General features: G+C 40.0%; 1 protein-coding gene across 1 annotated transcript in view; it reads left to right on the forward strand.

Moving 5' to 3' along the window:
• Positions 1-280: 280 nt before the first annotated feature.
• NEDD1 (neural precursor cell expressed, developmentally down-regulated 1) overlaps positions 281-14,898 on the forward strand; it is a 68,446-nt gene continuing 53,828 nt past the window's right edge. Inside the window, exons 1-3 of the mRNA XM_006871806.1 lie at positions 281-421; positions 4,086-4,180; positions 12,287-12,403. Of these exons, the coding sequence (XP_006871868.1) occupies positions 286-421; positions 4,086-4,180; positions 12,287-12,403 (348 nt within the window). The 5' untranslated portion in view covers positions 281-285. The remainder of the gene's footprint in view (positions 422-4,085; positions 4,181-12,286; positions 12,404-14,898) is intronic.

The following is a 14,898-nucleotide window of genomic DNA, read 5'->3' on the forward strand; positions in this document are numbered from 1 at the left end:
CAAGTCTTGGGAGGTTTGCTGAGGAGGTTGGGTTTCATTATGGTTACCTTGGGGAGCCCTTGGGAGGATCTCTAATTTTCACTTTAAAAAGATCTCACTGGTTATTCTGGGGTGAGTGCATTTCATGGACTAATAGAGCTGTGTGCTCATGTTTTATGTTAGATGCTTCATTTTGACAGGTTTGTTTTTTTTGTTGCTGTGTGTGGTTTTTTTTGTTGTTGTTGTTCTTGCCTATCCTGAATTGCTTTTTAAAATGTATTATTTTAAATATTTGTAGGTACAGTCATGCAGGAAAACTTCAGATTTGCCTCATCGGGAGATGATATTAAAATATGGGATGCTTCATCTATGACACTGGTGGATAAATTCAATCCACATACATCGCCACATGGAGTCAGCTCAATATGTTGGAGCAGCAACAGTATCCTTTGTTCCTATAATCTTTTTCTTCTTATATCTCCTTTTCCCCTCTTATAATCATTTAAATGATTAAATCATTAAAATGTTAATGGAACTTTTGACTGCAATCCAGAATGAGGAATATATTTTGCATTGCATCCAAAGGTAGATAAAATAAAATAGACACTTAAACAGTACACTGTATAAATGCACTCATGTTTTAGAATGAACCTACTACATTGAAAAACACTACTATTTTAAATAAACAAACTTAGCTACAAGAATCCAGAATCTGGACTCAATTCTCTTTTCAGCGATAAACAATTTAATTTTCAGCGATCCAAAGGGGATAAGGTTATGGTGGGAGAAATTCTAAAAAGTTTTGGAATGAGTTTTTGCATGTATGAGGGTTTCAAAAAGTTCATGGAAAATTCAACTTTTCCATGAACTTTTTAAAGCCTCCTCTTCTATAAGGATATTTGAGGATCTGGTCTGGAAATTATAGGCAGAAATTGAAAGTAGAAGCAATGGTTTTTGGGGTAAGTTAAAACAGTTCCATCTTACTCCTTTCTTTGATGAAAATACCGTAATTTTTCAACTAGACATAGAGAAATTATCTAGATTGAATTTGCTTAAACTCGTTAAGTTTCTGTTGTGCCGCCATAGGATAAGCACTCGGCCTCAAGGTTGGTTTGAACTACAAAGTTGGCAGTTTAAACTCACCAGCTGCTCCTTGCAAACCCTATACAAGTTTGCTGTGAGTCAGAACCTACTCAATGGCACTTAACAACAACAACATGGCAATTAACAATAACAACATTAAGCTTCTCATTAACACTCTCCTTGCTTGATAAACACCTAAATGTGGATAAACTAAATAAGGAACTGAAGTCGTAAACCAGCATTTCTTAGTCTTGGCACTGTTGCTTTTTTGGACTAGATAATATGCACTGGACGCTGGGCGTGGGGTCAGTGGTTCAAACCCACCAGATGCTGGTTGGAAACCTTATACAGGACCACTGTTAATCGGAGCCGACTTGACAGCAGTCTTTATTGTGAGTGACTTGTTCTCTGTAGGATATTTAGAAGCCTCCCTGGTCTGTACCCAAACTGATGCCAGTAGAACCCTTCTCCCACCCTACTCCAGTTGTGACAACCAGTATATTTCCAGGCATTGGCAACTATCATTTGGGAGCTTGGGAGGCAAAATCCACTGCTGTAAAGAAAGTATTCTTGCCAACTTTTATATGAAAATGTTTTATCTACTTGCTGTACTAGAAATTAATTTTATAGGATTCACAAGTATACTTTGTTACCAGAAATTTTGACAGATGTCTGATCTTATCAGTACTATCACCATTGTAATGGTCTACTTTTCTGAAGAAAGGGAAAATACCAAAGCTATGAAATATGACTGATTCATGAACAAAAATGTTAGAAATTTTCATGCCTAATGTAATGTGTTCTAACAAATAAATAGTAATGATGAATGTCCTTATTGCATTAAATTTACCTGTCTAGCATTCCTTGATTTTATATTAAATTAGAAAATAAATTACTTAAGTGCTGAAGTAATTAAATCCATGATAAGGTGACTACATTTTTGAGGGACTCACCAGGTGTGTATAAAGGGGAAATGCTTTAAAGAAAAGGATGAAAATACAGGTTGCAGTTCTCTTTATTTTTAGATTTTCATTATATTTAAGTTTAATTTTCCCTGCCACTTACTGATAAAAGTAATATTTACCAGGTTTTATCATTTTTTGGTTTATTATTGTTCTGAAGAGTTTTCCTCAGAGCTTTAATTAACTGATGTACCACTTTAGTGAAACTGACCTACCTGCAGTCATGCTCTATGACTTGTGAAAATGGAGTTTCCTAATTTCCCATCGTTTACATGTTTGAATAGAGGTGCACTGGAAACCATCATATAATCTTATACCTAGTGAGACTGTTTCCTTCTATGGAGGTTAATTACTGAACGACAAAGAAACCCCTGACTCAGCAACTTAGGGACCCTAAGCACACACCCCAAAGACCAGGGTCACAGTGAGGTACCAGGGAGGTTAATTCTCCATATTTTTGGACCCTCCAGGTAGGTTTCTCACTTTTTCATGACTTCTAAAACTAGAAGAGATAATTAAGAGCAGCTAGAGGCCTCTCTTTGTATTGGCCTTCCGTCTTTCCTTTTCTGTGTATGAAGGAGAAAAGTTGTAGTAAACAGGAAGAACGGCTCTGGTAGTGTAGTGGTTACGAATCAGGACTGTGAACCTCAAGGTCAGTAGTTCGAAACTACTAGCTGTCCCATGGGAGAAAAATGAGGCTTTCTGTTCCCATAAAGATTTATAGCTTCGGAAACCTATGCAGGGTTGTAATGAGTCACAACCGATTCCATGACACATAGCCACCACCAAACAGAGGGAGAAGCAAGGCAAGAGAAATGGTTTCTTTTATATCTATAGTTGTTAAGTGCTGTCAAGTTGGTTCTGATGCATAGGGACCCTGCATAGGGTTTCTGAGGAGTAGCTGGTAGGTTTGAACTATAAGGTTGCAGGTTCTAGTTCAACAGCCACTCTGTGGGAGACACGTAAGGCTTCCTTTCCCCACAAAGATTCAGCCTCAAACCCTACACAGGCTCACTCTGAGTCGGAACTGACTTGATGGACTCTTACAACAGCATATGAAAATTATTGTGTTTGAAACATGTATCATAATATAATTACAATTCATAGTCTGCTCCCAAGATCTCTGAATGCTAGGCAAACCACCTACAAGTGATATAGTTTGGATTTTCAGAGTTTCACTAGTTTTATCCTCTGCTCAGAGACTGCTTCCAAAAAAACATGCATTGAAATTACTGTTTTAATTTGAGATTGACTCAAAATCGCATTTATTCGTATTAAATTTGGTTATTTTAATTTTGTAAATACTTCTTTGTGCATTCTGATTGTGCCATTAATAATTTATGTAAAATAAATCTAATTTAAGATTAGTAGAAAGAATTTACAATTAAATTTTAATATTAAACTGAAACTGAAATGTTTCCATAACAGAAGCAGTTGCTGTGTAGCCACACTTGTGTTTTCTTTTCTATCTTTTCTGTAATTGTTTGGTGCTGTTGAATCTGTTCTGACTCAACGACCATGTATAGGGTTCCCAAGGTTTACTGTAATAGTCCTTCCTTCTTAATACATTTAATAGTGACACATTCTATCCCAGAAATTCCTGTTATGAGAAAATACCAGGATTTTTTTCCCCCCAGTGGAAAAACATGAGACTGATGAGGACGTTTTTGCTTCCTAGCTTAAATCGGTACCAAGCACGTAAATATCCTGAACAGGTTTTATAGATTAAAAGACTGGTATTTGCTGATGCTGCTTTTACCATGCTCTCCCATTCTTAAAGGATAAAATTAGACCTTCTGGGCTACCCTTTAAAAAATGGGGTAGTATTTCACATGAGTTAAATAGCTTTCAAGTGATAGCAAACTCAGAAAGGATAATTCCTCCCTGCAGTAGGAGTAAAGGGTATTACTTAGCAATTAGTAACTTGAGCTGTTTCTGAAAACTAATGTATAAGCTATATTCATTTGTGTCTTAGTGTACTTGCTTTTGTCATCTCAGCTCTTAAGATAGTCTGCTAGAGATGTTCATGAATAGTGTGATGCTCCATAACTCTTTATTTAGATAACTTTCTAGTGACAGCATCTTCCAGTGGTGACAAAATAGTTGTTTCAAGTTGCAAGTGTAAACCCGTTCCACTTTTAGAGCTTGCTGAAGGGGTAAGTTGAACTGATTTTTTGTAAAAATAAGTTTTAAATCTTTGTTCTGCTTAAGTGGTAATTGCATACATATTGTTGTGCTTATAACTAGTGTAAAGGTGGTTTGTTTTTTAAAGCATCATTCTTCAGCCAAACTCAGTGTGGTAACACTTAAAGGCACTTTTTTGTCGTCTTGGATTCTGGGGAGAAGGAGGTCATTCATGAACTTGCATTTCTTGGTTTCTGCTCCGTGGGAGAGTCCCTGGGATCTCTACCTTTTTTCAAACCATGTTCGACTCAGATCACTTACTTGGAGTGGTAGGGGAGGGCTCTGCAGTCTTCCCAGGTTGTCCTGGAGCCTTACTGAGTCTCCCCTTATTGGATTGACCTTGGGCTCTGGACCATCAGCCACAGACCTGGATATGATGTTAGCTCTCTGCCTCAGCTTTTGTCCACCTAGTAGTGAGCCTCCCCCAAGGTCTCCTTGAAGAGATAGCTTTGTCAAAATGAGCTTTGGTCTCAGAGCACTTAAATGAAGCTCTCTTTGCTTCACATTTCCTTATTCCTTCACTTTATAAAAGGATCCCTCTGACTCAGGAAGTGCTGCTTCCTGATTTCTAAGCACTTGTCACTACCAGGCCCCCCCCCCTTTTTTTTTTAAAAAAAACCCACAACAACAAAGGTAAACTAAGGTCCAAATGAATGGTTCAAGAAACTGGTAGCCTGCTTTGTTTGATTCCAGTTTCAAAGTTTTCATAGCAGATCCTGAATCACTCTGCATTGTCATGATTTTACACTGGAGTAGGTGAGGCAGCCTGAATAGAAAGAGCGCAGACAGTAGGATATAAGTTGATCTAATTTAAAGAGGACCTACAGTATCTACCCATCCTCTCCCCAAGGTAACTGATGACCAAGGAGGCTCAGGCAGGGAGATTGTCTACTGAGAGTGAAGTGGGATGAAGTGCTCTGTTTGTTGAAACTGAGTTAATCAAAGTTGAGGCAGAGAATGCCTTCAAAGAGCAGGAAAAACATCCTCGTTATGTGTCCCCAGATTCTGTCAAAGGTGGTCAACAATTAATTTATTGAATTAATTGTCAGCACTGAAACAGCTAAGGAGCTCTGGTAGCATGTTGTTGTTGTTGTTAAGTGCCGTGGAGTCGGTTCCGACCCATAGCGACCCTGTATAGGGTTTCCGAGGCTGTAAATCTTTACGGGAGCAGAAAGCCTCATCTTTCTCCCGCAGAGCAGCTGGTAGTTTCGAACCACTGACCTTAAGGTTCACAGCCCGATCCGTAACCACTAAGCTACCAGAGCTCCTTGGCATAGTGGTTACGAATTGGGCTGTGAGCTGGAAGGTCAGCAGTTTGAAACTACCAGCTGTTACGTGGGAGAAAGATGAGGCTTTCTGCTCCCGTAAAGATTTACAGCCTCGGAAACCCTATGAAGGGTCGCTATATGAGTCAGAACCGACTCCACGGCATATAACAACAACAACTGAAACAGCTTTGATTTTCATACAAACACGCACACACATGCGTGCATGCATGTACACATGGAAAGCTTGGTGGTAGAATTCTTATCTTCCATGGGAAGACCCAGCTTTAATTTGGGGCCATTGCACCACATGTACTAGTCCCTTGTTGTAGCTATGAGCTTGCAGATTAAGACAGTAGGAAGAAAGGTCTGGTAATCTACAGATTTCCCCTGCTGGCTGAAAATAGAATGGTTCTATGAAACTTTTCATAAGCCAAAATGGTATTAAGCGAAGAAACAATTGCCATTAATTTATACGGGAAAAGTTTTTGAGTGGTCCCACACCTACCAAATCATGCCAAATAACAACATATAAAACGTAAAATAACACTAATTTATGGTCCTGGTGTGGTGCTCTAAGGTAAGCACTGGACTGCTAACGGCAAGGTTGGTGGTTCAAACTTACCAACTGCTCCTTGGAAACTATATGTAGGCTCTCTGAGTCAGAACCAACTCCACAGTGCTTAGCAGCACCCACCGTAGTGCTCACAGACACAGCTCAAAGCTTGGCAGTTTGCTGCTGAGATGCTGAGTGTAGGTCCTGGGGAAGGAGCTTGGTGATACCACTCTGGCCGCTCATGGTGCTTGCTACCTCTCATGTTGTTGCTGTTAAGTGCTGTGGAGTGGGTTCTGACTCATAGGGACCCTGTACAGGGTTTCCGAGGCTGCATATCTTTACGGCAGTAGAGCACCTCATCTTTCTCCTATGGAACCGCTGGTAGTTTCGAACTGCTGACCTTGAGGTTGGCAGCCCAACTCGTAACCACTATGCTACCAGAGCTCCTTGTTGCCTCTCATGGCTCACTGCAAAACAAACTGATGAAAACGAGTGCATTTTTGCCTTTTTTCATAAAAGCGAAAATCTTTGGATTTCTTTTGGTTAGCAAAACAGGTACTAATGTAGGTCTTTTTTAAAGGTAAAGTGCCATAAAGTGAACTTTGGAAAAGTGAGGGACACCTGTGTTTCCAAAAAATCAGCCAGTGAAAGCCTCTGGATCACCAAGTTCTGATCCCTTTGTGCAGGCAGTTGCCAGAAGTCGAGAGCCAACAACTGACAACTCTATATGCTACTTTTTTAGCATCAATTTGGAATCTTGTATATACACATATACATACGTAAATATACATACATATAAATAACGTTCGTGAGTATGACAGTTTTAAGGCATAATTTTATGTGAACTTTCGACATTAGTTATGCTGTGATTTCTCGTCTTCCTTTGAGAGTTAATAAGTCACACATGAATGGAGGTAGAACTATTTATTATAAAAGTGAGGTTATTCTAGTTAAAATTTTGAATATTCTTTAATTTACTTACGAAAAGGAACTATGTTGCCGACTGTGGTTCTTTGAACGGTGTCAGTAATATTTTGTAGCACAGACTCTAACATAGGGATGGTGATGGCGTCTGTTCCTTAGGGTACAAGTCCTATAATTCATATGCCATTGGAAGCAGTAGCTGTTTCCTACTTGGGACAATAAGATTTGATCCCACTTATTTTAAAGCTGTGTCTGTTGTTATGTGCCGTGGAGTTGGTTCTGACTCAGCGTGACCCTGTACAGGGTTTCCAAGGCTGTAAATCTTTACAGGAGCAGAAAACCACATCTTTCTCCGGCAAAACAGCTGGTAGTTTCGAACTGCTGACCATGAGTTTCGCAGGCCGAATCGTAACCACTATGCTACCAGAGCGCCTTTTTAGAGAGAACTTTTAAAGTTCATATTTATTTTCTTTGATTTTAAAATAAATTTGTACTAACAGTATTATAATGGATATCGATAGGCTGCTAAATAATCTAGAAATTTGACCAGATATTCTTTTTAGTTTTTAAAAAATGCACCAATTTTCCTGTGTCTGAGAGCACAATTGGAGTCCTATAATAAGTACACAATTTCCATTAATTGGTGGTTTTGGTGGTTACATACTGTGGAGTCAGTTCCGACTCCTAGTGACCCTGTACAGGGTTTCCGAGGGTATAAATCTTTATGGGAGCAGAAAGCCTCCTCTTTATCCTGCAGAACAGCTGGTAGTTTCAAACTGCTGACCTTGCGGTTCGCATCCTGATTTGTAATCACTACATTACCAGAGCTCCATAAATTAAGTTCATTAATCATGATTAAGTGACATTAATCATACATTGACGTAAAAAAACATCTTCTACCATTAGGGTAGAGAATTCTGGTGTGGCGCTATGGGTTAATGCGCTGGATTGCAAAGTTGGTTTGAACTGCAAGGTCGATAGTTCAACCTCACCTGCTGCTCCTTGGAAACCCTATGCAGGGTCACTATGAGTCAGAACTGACTTAACGGCACGTAACAATAACACCCATCAGGGTAAGCCAGTAATAAGCATAGGTTTTGTTTTAAACTCATAAGAATAATTTCTGACTTGCTTTTGACTCTTGTTAAGTTCTGTAGAGTCTGTTCTAATTCATATTGGCATTGTATGGAGTTTCTGGGGCTTTAAATCTTCACAGGGGCAGACAGTGCCATATTTCCCAATATATCAATCTGTGATGGACACCATCTTTGGTTAAGGTTATTTTGACAGTTCTTAGCAAACTTTCCTGATTTGCAGTGATATAGTTAGGTTCTAAATTGTATTAGTTTCTTTAGACCAGACTATTCCTGGAATGGGACCTGCAAGAGAATTTAAGCTACAATACTGATACATTGATATTGTATGCTCCTTGCTACTTTATATACTCAAGTGGTAGTTGATACTCTTGAGTCAAAATTTCATAAGTGCAAGCAACCTTGAGAAGCCTCCTGGGGAAGGGAAAGGGGATTATCTGTACCCTTGTAAGAGTGGTGAGCAGAGAACATTTTTGAGATGCATGGACTCTCAAGGTGTATCATTCTCTTCCCAGATGAATCCACTGAGATCCAGGAGGATGAGATGATATGTCTAATCCTAGGAAGCCTGCCTTTTAACTTTCAATAAAATGTCTCAGTTTTTCTTACGGTATTCAACTGGAGATAAGAACAATTTACATAATTACATAGTACATCTATAGGTTGAATAGGAAATAATATGCAACATCGTGTTCTACTATGTAGCATAATTACTGTTAGATAGTGTCATCTGGCACCATCCGACAGTTGAAACTCATCAGGAGAAGAAATAGGTAGTCTCTGGATTTTTAGCCATTTATTCTATAAATGTATATTGACCATGGGTGTGGTCTTTGCTGCATTGCAGTTGGCATTCTTCTGGGAAACAGACACTAAACAGAATACCCGGATAGTATTAATAAGTTGTATGCTGAGAACTGAAATAAGATATTGCCATAATAAATTCTATGAGGTGGTCAGTGGAGCCACTGAAGAGGTGGCATTTAAATTGTTACCTGTTGACCAGAAGTTGTCAAAAACTTCATTTTGCTTGGATTCACTGTCAACACTCATGGAAGCAACAGTCAAGAAATCAAAATACATATGGCAAACCTTCTACAAAAGGCCTCTTTAGAAGTTACAGAGCAAAGATATCAGTTTGAGGACTAAGGGTGCACCTGACTCAAGCCATGGTATTTTCAATAACTTCATGTGCATGTGAAAGTTGGACAGTGAATAAGGAAGACCGTAGAATAATTGATGCATTTGAATTAATGGTGTTGAAGAAGAATATTAAAGGTACCATGGACTGCCAGAAAAACAAACAAATCTGTATTGGGAGGCGTACAGCCTGAATGCTCCGTAGAAGCCAGGATGGCAAGACTTCATCTCTTTTACTTTGGACACGATGTCAGGAGCAACCAGTCACAGGATGAATGGGGTTTTAAGAGCCAGATCAATGAATGTGGAGTTTATTTCAGGTGTGACTGAAATCCTTTGAGTGTGTTTAAACAGGAGAGTGTCATGATGTAATGTACAATTTTTAAAGATCTTTCTCCTTATGGAGAAGGGTTGTTGTTGTTAAGTGCCGCTGAGTCAGTTCTTTATAGAATTTCTGAACAATGGCTGGTGGGTTTGAACCATCAACCTTGCGCCTCAAACTGACCTTGCAGTCCATCGCATTATCCTGCAGTGCCACACCAGGACTCCATGGGGTGGGGGGGATGTAGGAAAGCAGGGTGGACAGAGGGAAACCAGGTAGTTGGCTACTGTCATGGTCCCAGCAGGGTACAGTGTTGTAGCCTGAAAGAGAAAGGGACCCGCATGGGATTTATTTTAGGATTGGAGTTCAGAAGATTTAAGGATAGATTGGAGAAAGGGGAAAAGAGGAATCAGAGATAATTCTGGATGTTGAGTTTAGAAATTGGGTGGATAGGTTTTTTAAAACATGGAAGTGTGAGATCAGGCTTGGATTGCATGATGTTGAAAGTTGGCCTTCTTAGGGGGAGATTTACTCTGCTGGGAAAGTGCCTTGACTTCTATAAAACTCTGCCTAGCCATAAAAAGAGTGGTCTAGCTCAACAGCGCACAGCAGTCCCTTCCACCATTAGCATTATCTGAAGAGAGATTGTACTTTTAAGATACTCTATGGAAGAGACAGGTTTGCATGGGCTAAATGGGACAGAGGTAAATAGTAATGTATGCTTAGTCTTGGAATAACCGGGCTCTGTGCTACAGGGATCGAAGCATAGTCTGAAGAGGGGAAATAATTTTAAGATGCTTGACTTTCTTATAAATATTGGTTTCCCTTGCCCACTTTGTAAAATAGACAACTTGAGTGGGATAGAAAGGAATGTTGGGAAACATGATTGCAGAAAGCTTATAAATCCATCTTTAGCCTATAACTGATTGGAATACCTAAAAGGGGTTCTAGAACTTACCAAGTGAAATAGGCTTCTTGCGGAGCCTTTGCAGAGCATAGGACCTTAGGTGGAATCCTGAGCCCCATCCAGAACCGTCTGAGGTGGAACATTCCTACGAGAATGGACAAGTAGACCAGCCTGGAACAGCTAGAGGAACAAAAAATACGTCGTCTAAGAAAGATCAGCAGGGAAAACCCAAAACAAAAATGGCAGTATGATTGGCTACTATAAGACCAAGCAAGTTGCTTGCCAGGGAGCCATCAAGGCTCCCTTCAGGACAAACGCCCCTCTAAGACTGAAACTCAGATGGAACACATGAACAGTCACGTAAGCTTGTTGGCATTCATGGTGGTCTACTGGTGAGTGGAAGAGGGGGAAAGGCAGCTATGAAAAAAGGCAGCTAAGTTGAACCACGTTCCATAGACTTCCATTGACCTGGAGATGAGAGAGAGAAGAGGAAGAGCTGGTTGGTCTGAAGTGTGGTAAGACCTGAGGACACCTGAGCCCATGGGCAAGGACTTAGCCATCGGGGGCTAGAGTTGACAGTGAAGCATCCACCTGGTTTGAAGTGAGGGGAGGCACACAACAATGCCCAAACTTGCAGATGGTACCCATTTAAGTTAGCTTTGATGGCTTGATGATCAGAACTTGACTAGAGGAAGATTAAAAAAAAAAAAAAAAAAAATTTGATGAAGGAAACGAGTGTAAATTGCTACAATTTGATGAACTTGACCTGTACTTATGGCTGTAGTAGCTCAAGGTACCAACTGAGAGGGAAGGAGTCTTCACATCAAGTATCAATCCTGTCCCCTCTGTATACAGGATAGGTAGGGAGGGGCAACTTAGACATTGGCTACCTAAAATGAGTGTGTGATAGAGACATGAACTGACTGGCTTACAAGTTTTCAAAAGGGAGTTTATGAGTGTGTGGGGGAGGGTAGAATCCCCAGAATAGTTTTCATGTCTAGACAGGTCTGGTGAAAAGAGATGGGGATAGGATACTTGTGATTCAGTAGTGAATAATTGTTATCATGACTAATTGTGACTGTCAAAACTTTGCAGAGCATAGTAGAGAGGTTTTGTAACAAAAATGGTAGTATTTAATCTTACAGTCCAGAAGCAGAGGACTTTAGGAACATCAAGGGAAAAACGCACAGGCGGAATATGAGACCCTTTCCAGAGAAGCAGCAACACCACAGATGGAGGCAGAGATGAATACATGGAGAGAGGGATCAGCTGAGGACTCTGGACTCGTGGAAAGAGAGGGGCTGGGTGCTGGAGGCCAGGAGGAAGATTTACAGAATGTGCCCTTTGATTGTTTAAATTATATATTCCTCAATGTTTCTGTGTACAAACCACCCCCACCAAAAAAAAAAAAAGCAGAGGGAATGAAAACAAATACTGTTGAATGATGATGCGTGTAGGAGCTTGTAATCATTGCAATGAAATAGTGGTGTAAAGAGGACATTTTCCCATGTCACCTATCACTCAGTTCACAATAAAAACTTAAAAAAAATAAAAAAAAGAGAGATTCTGTGGAAGTGTAAGAACCGGTTTTATTAAGGATTGAATATAAGGGCAAGTGATCCGTGATGGAGCTAAGATGTGCACTCACTTGCTGGTACTTCTTTGCAAAGAGAACAGGGATCTGTTCCATTTTCCTGAAGCCTTTTGGAATGCCACATAAACTTTTTACTATTCAGGTGGATCCATATGAAAGATGATGACATAATAGTATGCCAGCAGCATTTAATTCAACACATAATTATCAGGTGTGCTTATTAAGTAAAAATTAGTTAGGAATGCTAGTAACTTTTTTTTTTTTTTTTTTCAATAGCAAAAGCAGACGTGTGTTAATTTAAATTCCACATCTATGTATTTGGTGAGTGGAGGTCTAAATAAAACTGTTAATATTTGGGATTTAAAATCAAAGAGAGTTCATCGATCTCTTAAGGTAAGCATCTTGTTTCTTTTTGCTGTTTTTTAATTCCTGTAGAAATGGGTATCTTATGATGTGTTTATAATACTTAACCAAACTTTTCTGGGGCTGTTATGTACAAAATCATAGAAATCTTTATTAAACAAAAATATCCAAATGTAAAGCTATTGTTTCTCAATATAGCCTCTGTCTAGGTGTACACATTTCTGAAGGTGATGTTTCCATCACTTTCCCTGAAGAGTTCAGTATCCTTTGGTTTACACCACATTAAAACACCCATTTTGGCATCTCTGTTAGTTATCTAATGGTACTATAACAAATACCGCAAGTGGATGACTTTAAGAACCAGCAATGTATTTATTCTCTCACCGTTTAGGAGGCTGGAAGTCTGAATTCAGAGCCCTGACTCTGGAGAAAGGGCCCTGTCCCCTTCCAGCTTCTGTAGGCCCAGAAGTTCTTGATTCTTGTCATGTATCTTAGCATCAATTTTCCTCTGGATCTAGGTGCTTCACAGAACTGGGACTCCAGGTCCAAAGGATGCTCTGTGCTTCTCCTTTTTCTATCATGGTGGTAGTAGGTCCTTTATTCTCTGCTCAGCTCTCTCTCCTTTTATCTGTTGTAATATAAAGGCTTGCATGCTATGCCCTTGGGAATTATTTAACCTATCACCCACTTGCTGACTTCCACTCATGGCCAATACTGTTTTTTCTATACTCTTACCAGCTTTCTAAGAATCTCTGGTAGTGTAGTGGTTACGAGTTGGGCTGCTAATCTCCAGGTCAGTAGCTCACAAGAAACTGTTAGCTGTTCCTTGAGAGAAAGATGAGACTTTCTGCTTCCGTAAAGATTTATAGCCTTAGGAATCCTATTCAGGGTTGCTACGAGTCGGAACCAGCTCAATGGCACACAACCACCATCACCACCACCTTCGTTCTAAGGAGCCTTGGTGGTGTAGTGGGTTACCCGTTAGACTGCTAACCAGAAGTTCAGCAGTTAGGATCCGTTAGCCAGTCCTTCGGAGAAGGATGAGGCTTTCTGCTCCTATTAAGATATACAGCCTCAGAAACCCTACACAGGGTCAGTATGAATTGGAATAAATTTGATAGCACATGACCACCACCGCCTGCCTTCTAACACTCTGCCCTCACTCCACCCCCAGATTATTTTAAAGCAAATATCAGATATCATTATCATTTTGTTTTATGTCTTAATGCCATTCATTTGATTCCTATTAAATAAATGATTCATAGAAGAATAATTTTCTCATAGCCAAGTTGAAGTCTAATCCTACCATTGCTATTTAAAATATAAATATAACTTTTGGAAGTTCGTTATTTTAGCAAGGATTTAAAGAATCTTAACTCTAAAATCTCTGCTATGGAATAAATGAATAATTGCAAAGTTAGGAATAATGAGAACCGTTACCATTCACTGAGTTTTTTAATATGGCTGCCACTGTATTTAACATATGTATGTTCTGGTTATCCAACAACTCTGCAAAGCAGATAGCATTATTCCTGTGTACAGATGGGGAACTGAGCCTCAGATAGTAAAGTATTTATTCACTGTCAGGCAAGTTGATGTTAAGTGCCATTGAGTTGGTTCTGACTCATAGTGACCCTGTATAGAGTTTCTGAGGAGTGGCTGCTGGGTGTGAACTACCAGTCATGTGATTAATAGTCCAGTGCTTGTTCCGCAGTGCCACACCAGGACTCTTGTCAAGCAAGTTGTTGTTGTAAAGTGCCATTGAATTGGTTCCGACCTTATATAGGGTTTCAAGAAATGACTGGTGAATTTGAACTGCCAACCTTGTGGTTCAAACTGACCTTGCAGTCTAATGCTTTATCCCACAGTATCACAACAGGGTTCCCCATGAAGTAAGTTGTAAGTGGCAACAATGAAATGCCAACTCAGATTTTATTCGTTGTTTAATATTTAAATTATGAATATCTCAATTAAGACTGTTGTCGAGTGCTGTACCTAAGGATCACTGGTGGTATAGTGGGTTACATGTTGGGCTGTTAACTACAAGGTCAGCAGTTCAAGTCCACTTGCTTCAAGTCCATCTGCAGGAGAAAGGTGAGGCTTTCTCCTCCTGTAAAGACTGGCAAAAATTACAGGGTCAGTGTGAATAGGAACTGACTTGGTGGCACACAGTCAGCCAGCCAGAGTGCTGTACCTAAATACTATTGCCATCGAATCACTTCTGACTCCTAGTGACTCAGAATTTCCTAAGCTGAAAGCTTTACCTGAGCAGACTGCCATAGCTTTCTCCCCCATCGTGGCTGCTGGCTTCAAACCACCGACCTTTCGGTTAGCAGCTGACCACTGAAGCACTGTGCCATCACAGCTGCTCTACGGTTAATTGAAAGGTCGGTGGTTTGAACTCACTCTAAAAGAGGAAGACGTGCCAGTCTGCTAGAGTAAAGATTCCCACCGTGGAAGCCCTGTGGGGCAGCTCTGCTATGTCCTTTGAGTCCCTATGAGTCTGATTTGACTCTACAACAGGT

Source organism: Chrysochloris asiatica, unplaced genomic scaffold (genome assembly GCF_000296735.1).
Source record: "Chrysochloris asiatica unplaced genomic scaffold, ChrAsi1.0 scaffold00174, whole genome shotgun sequence".
Taxonomy (NCBI): domain Eukaryota; kingdom Metazoa; phylum Chordata; class Mammalia; order Afrosoricida; family Chrysochloridae; genus Chrysochloris; species Chrysochloris asiatica.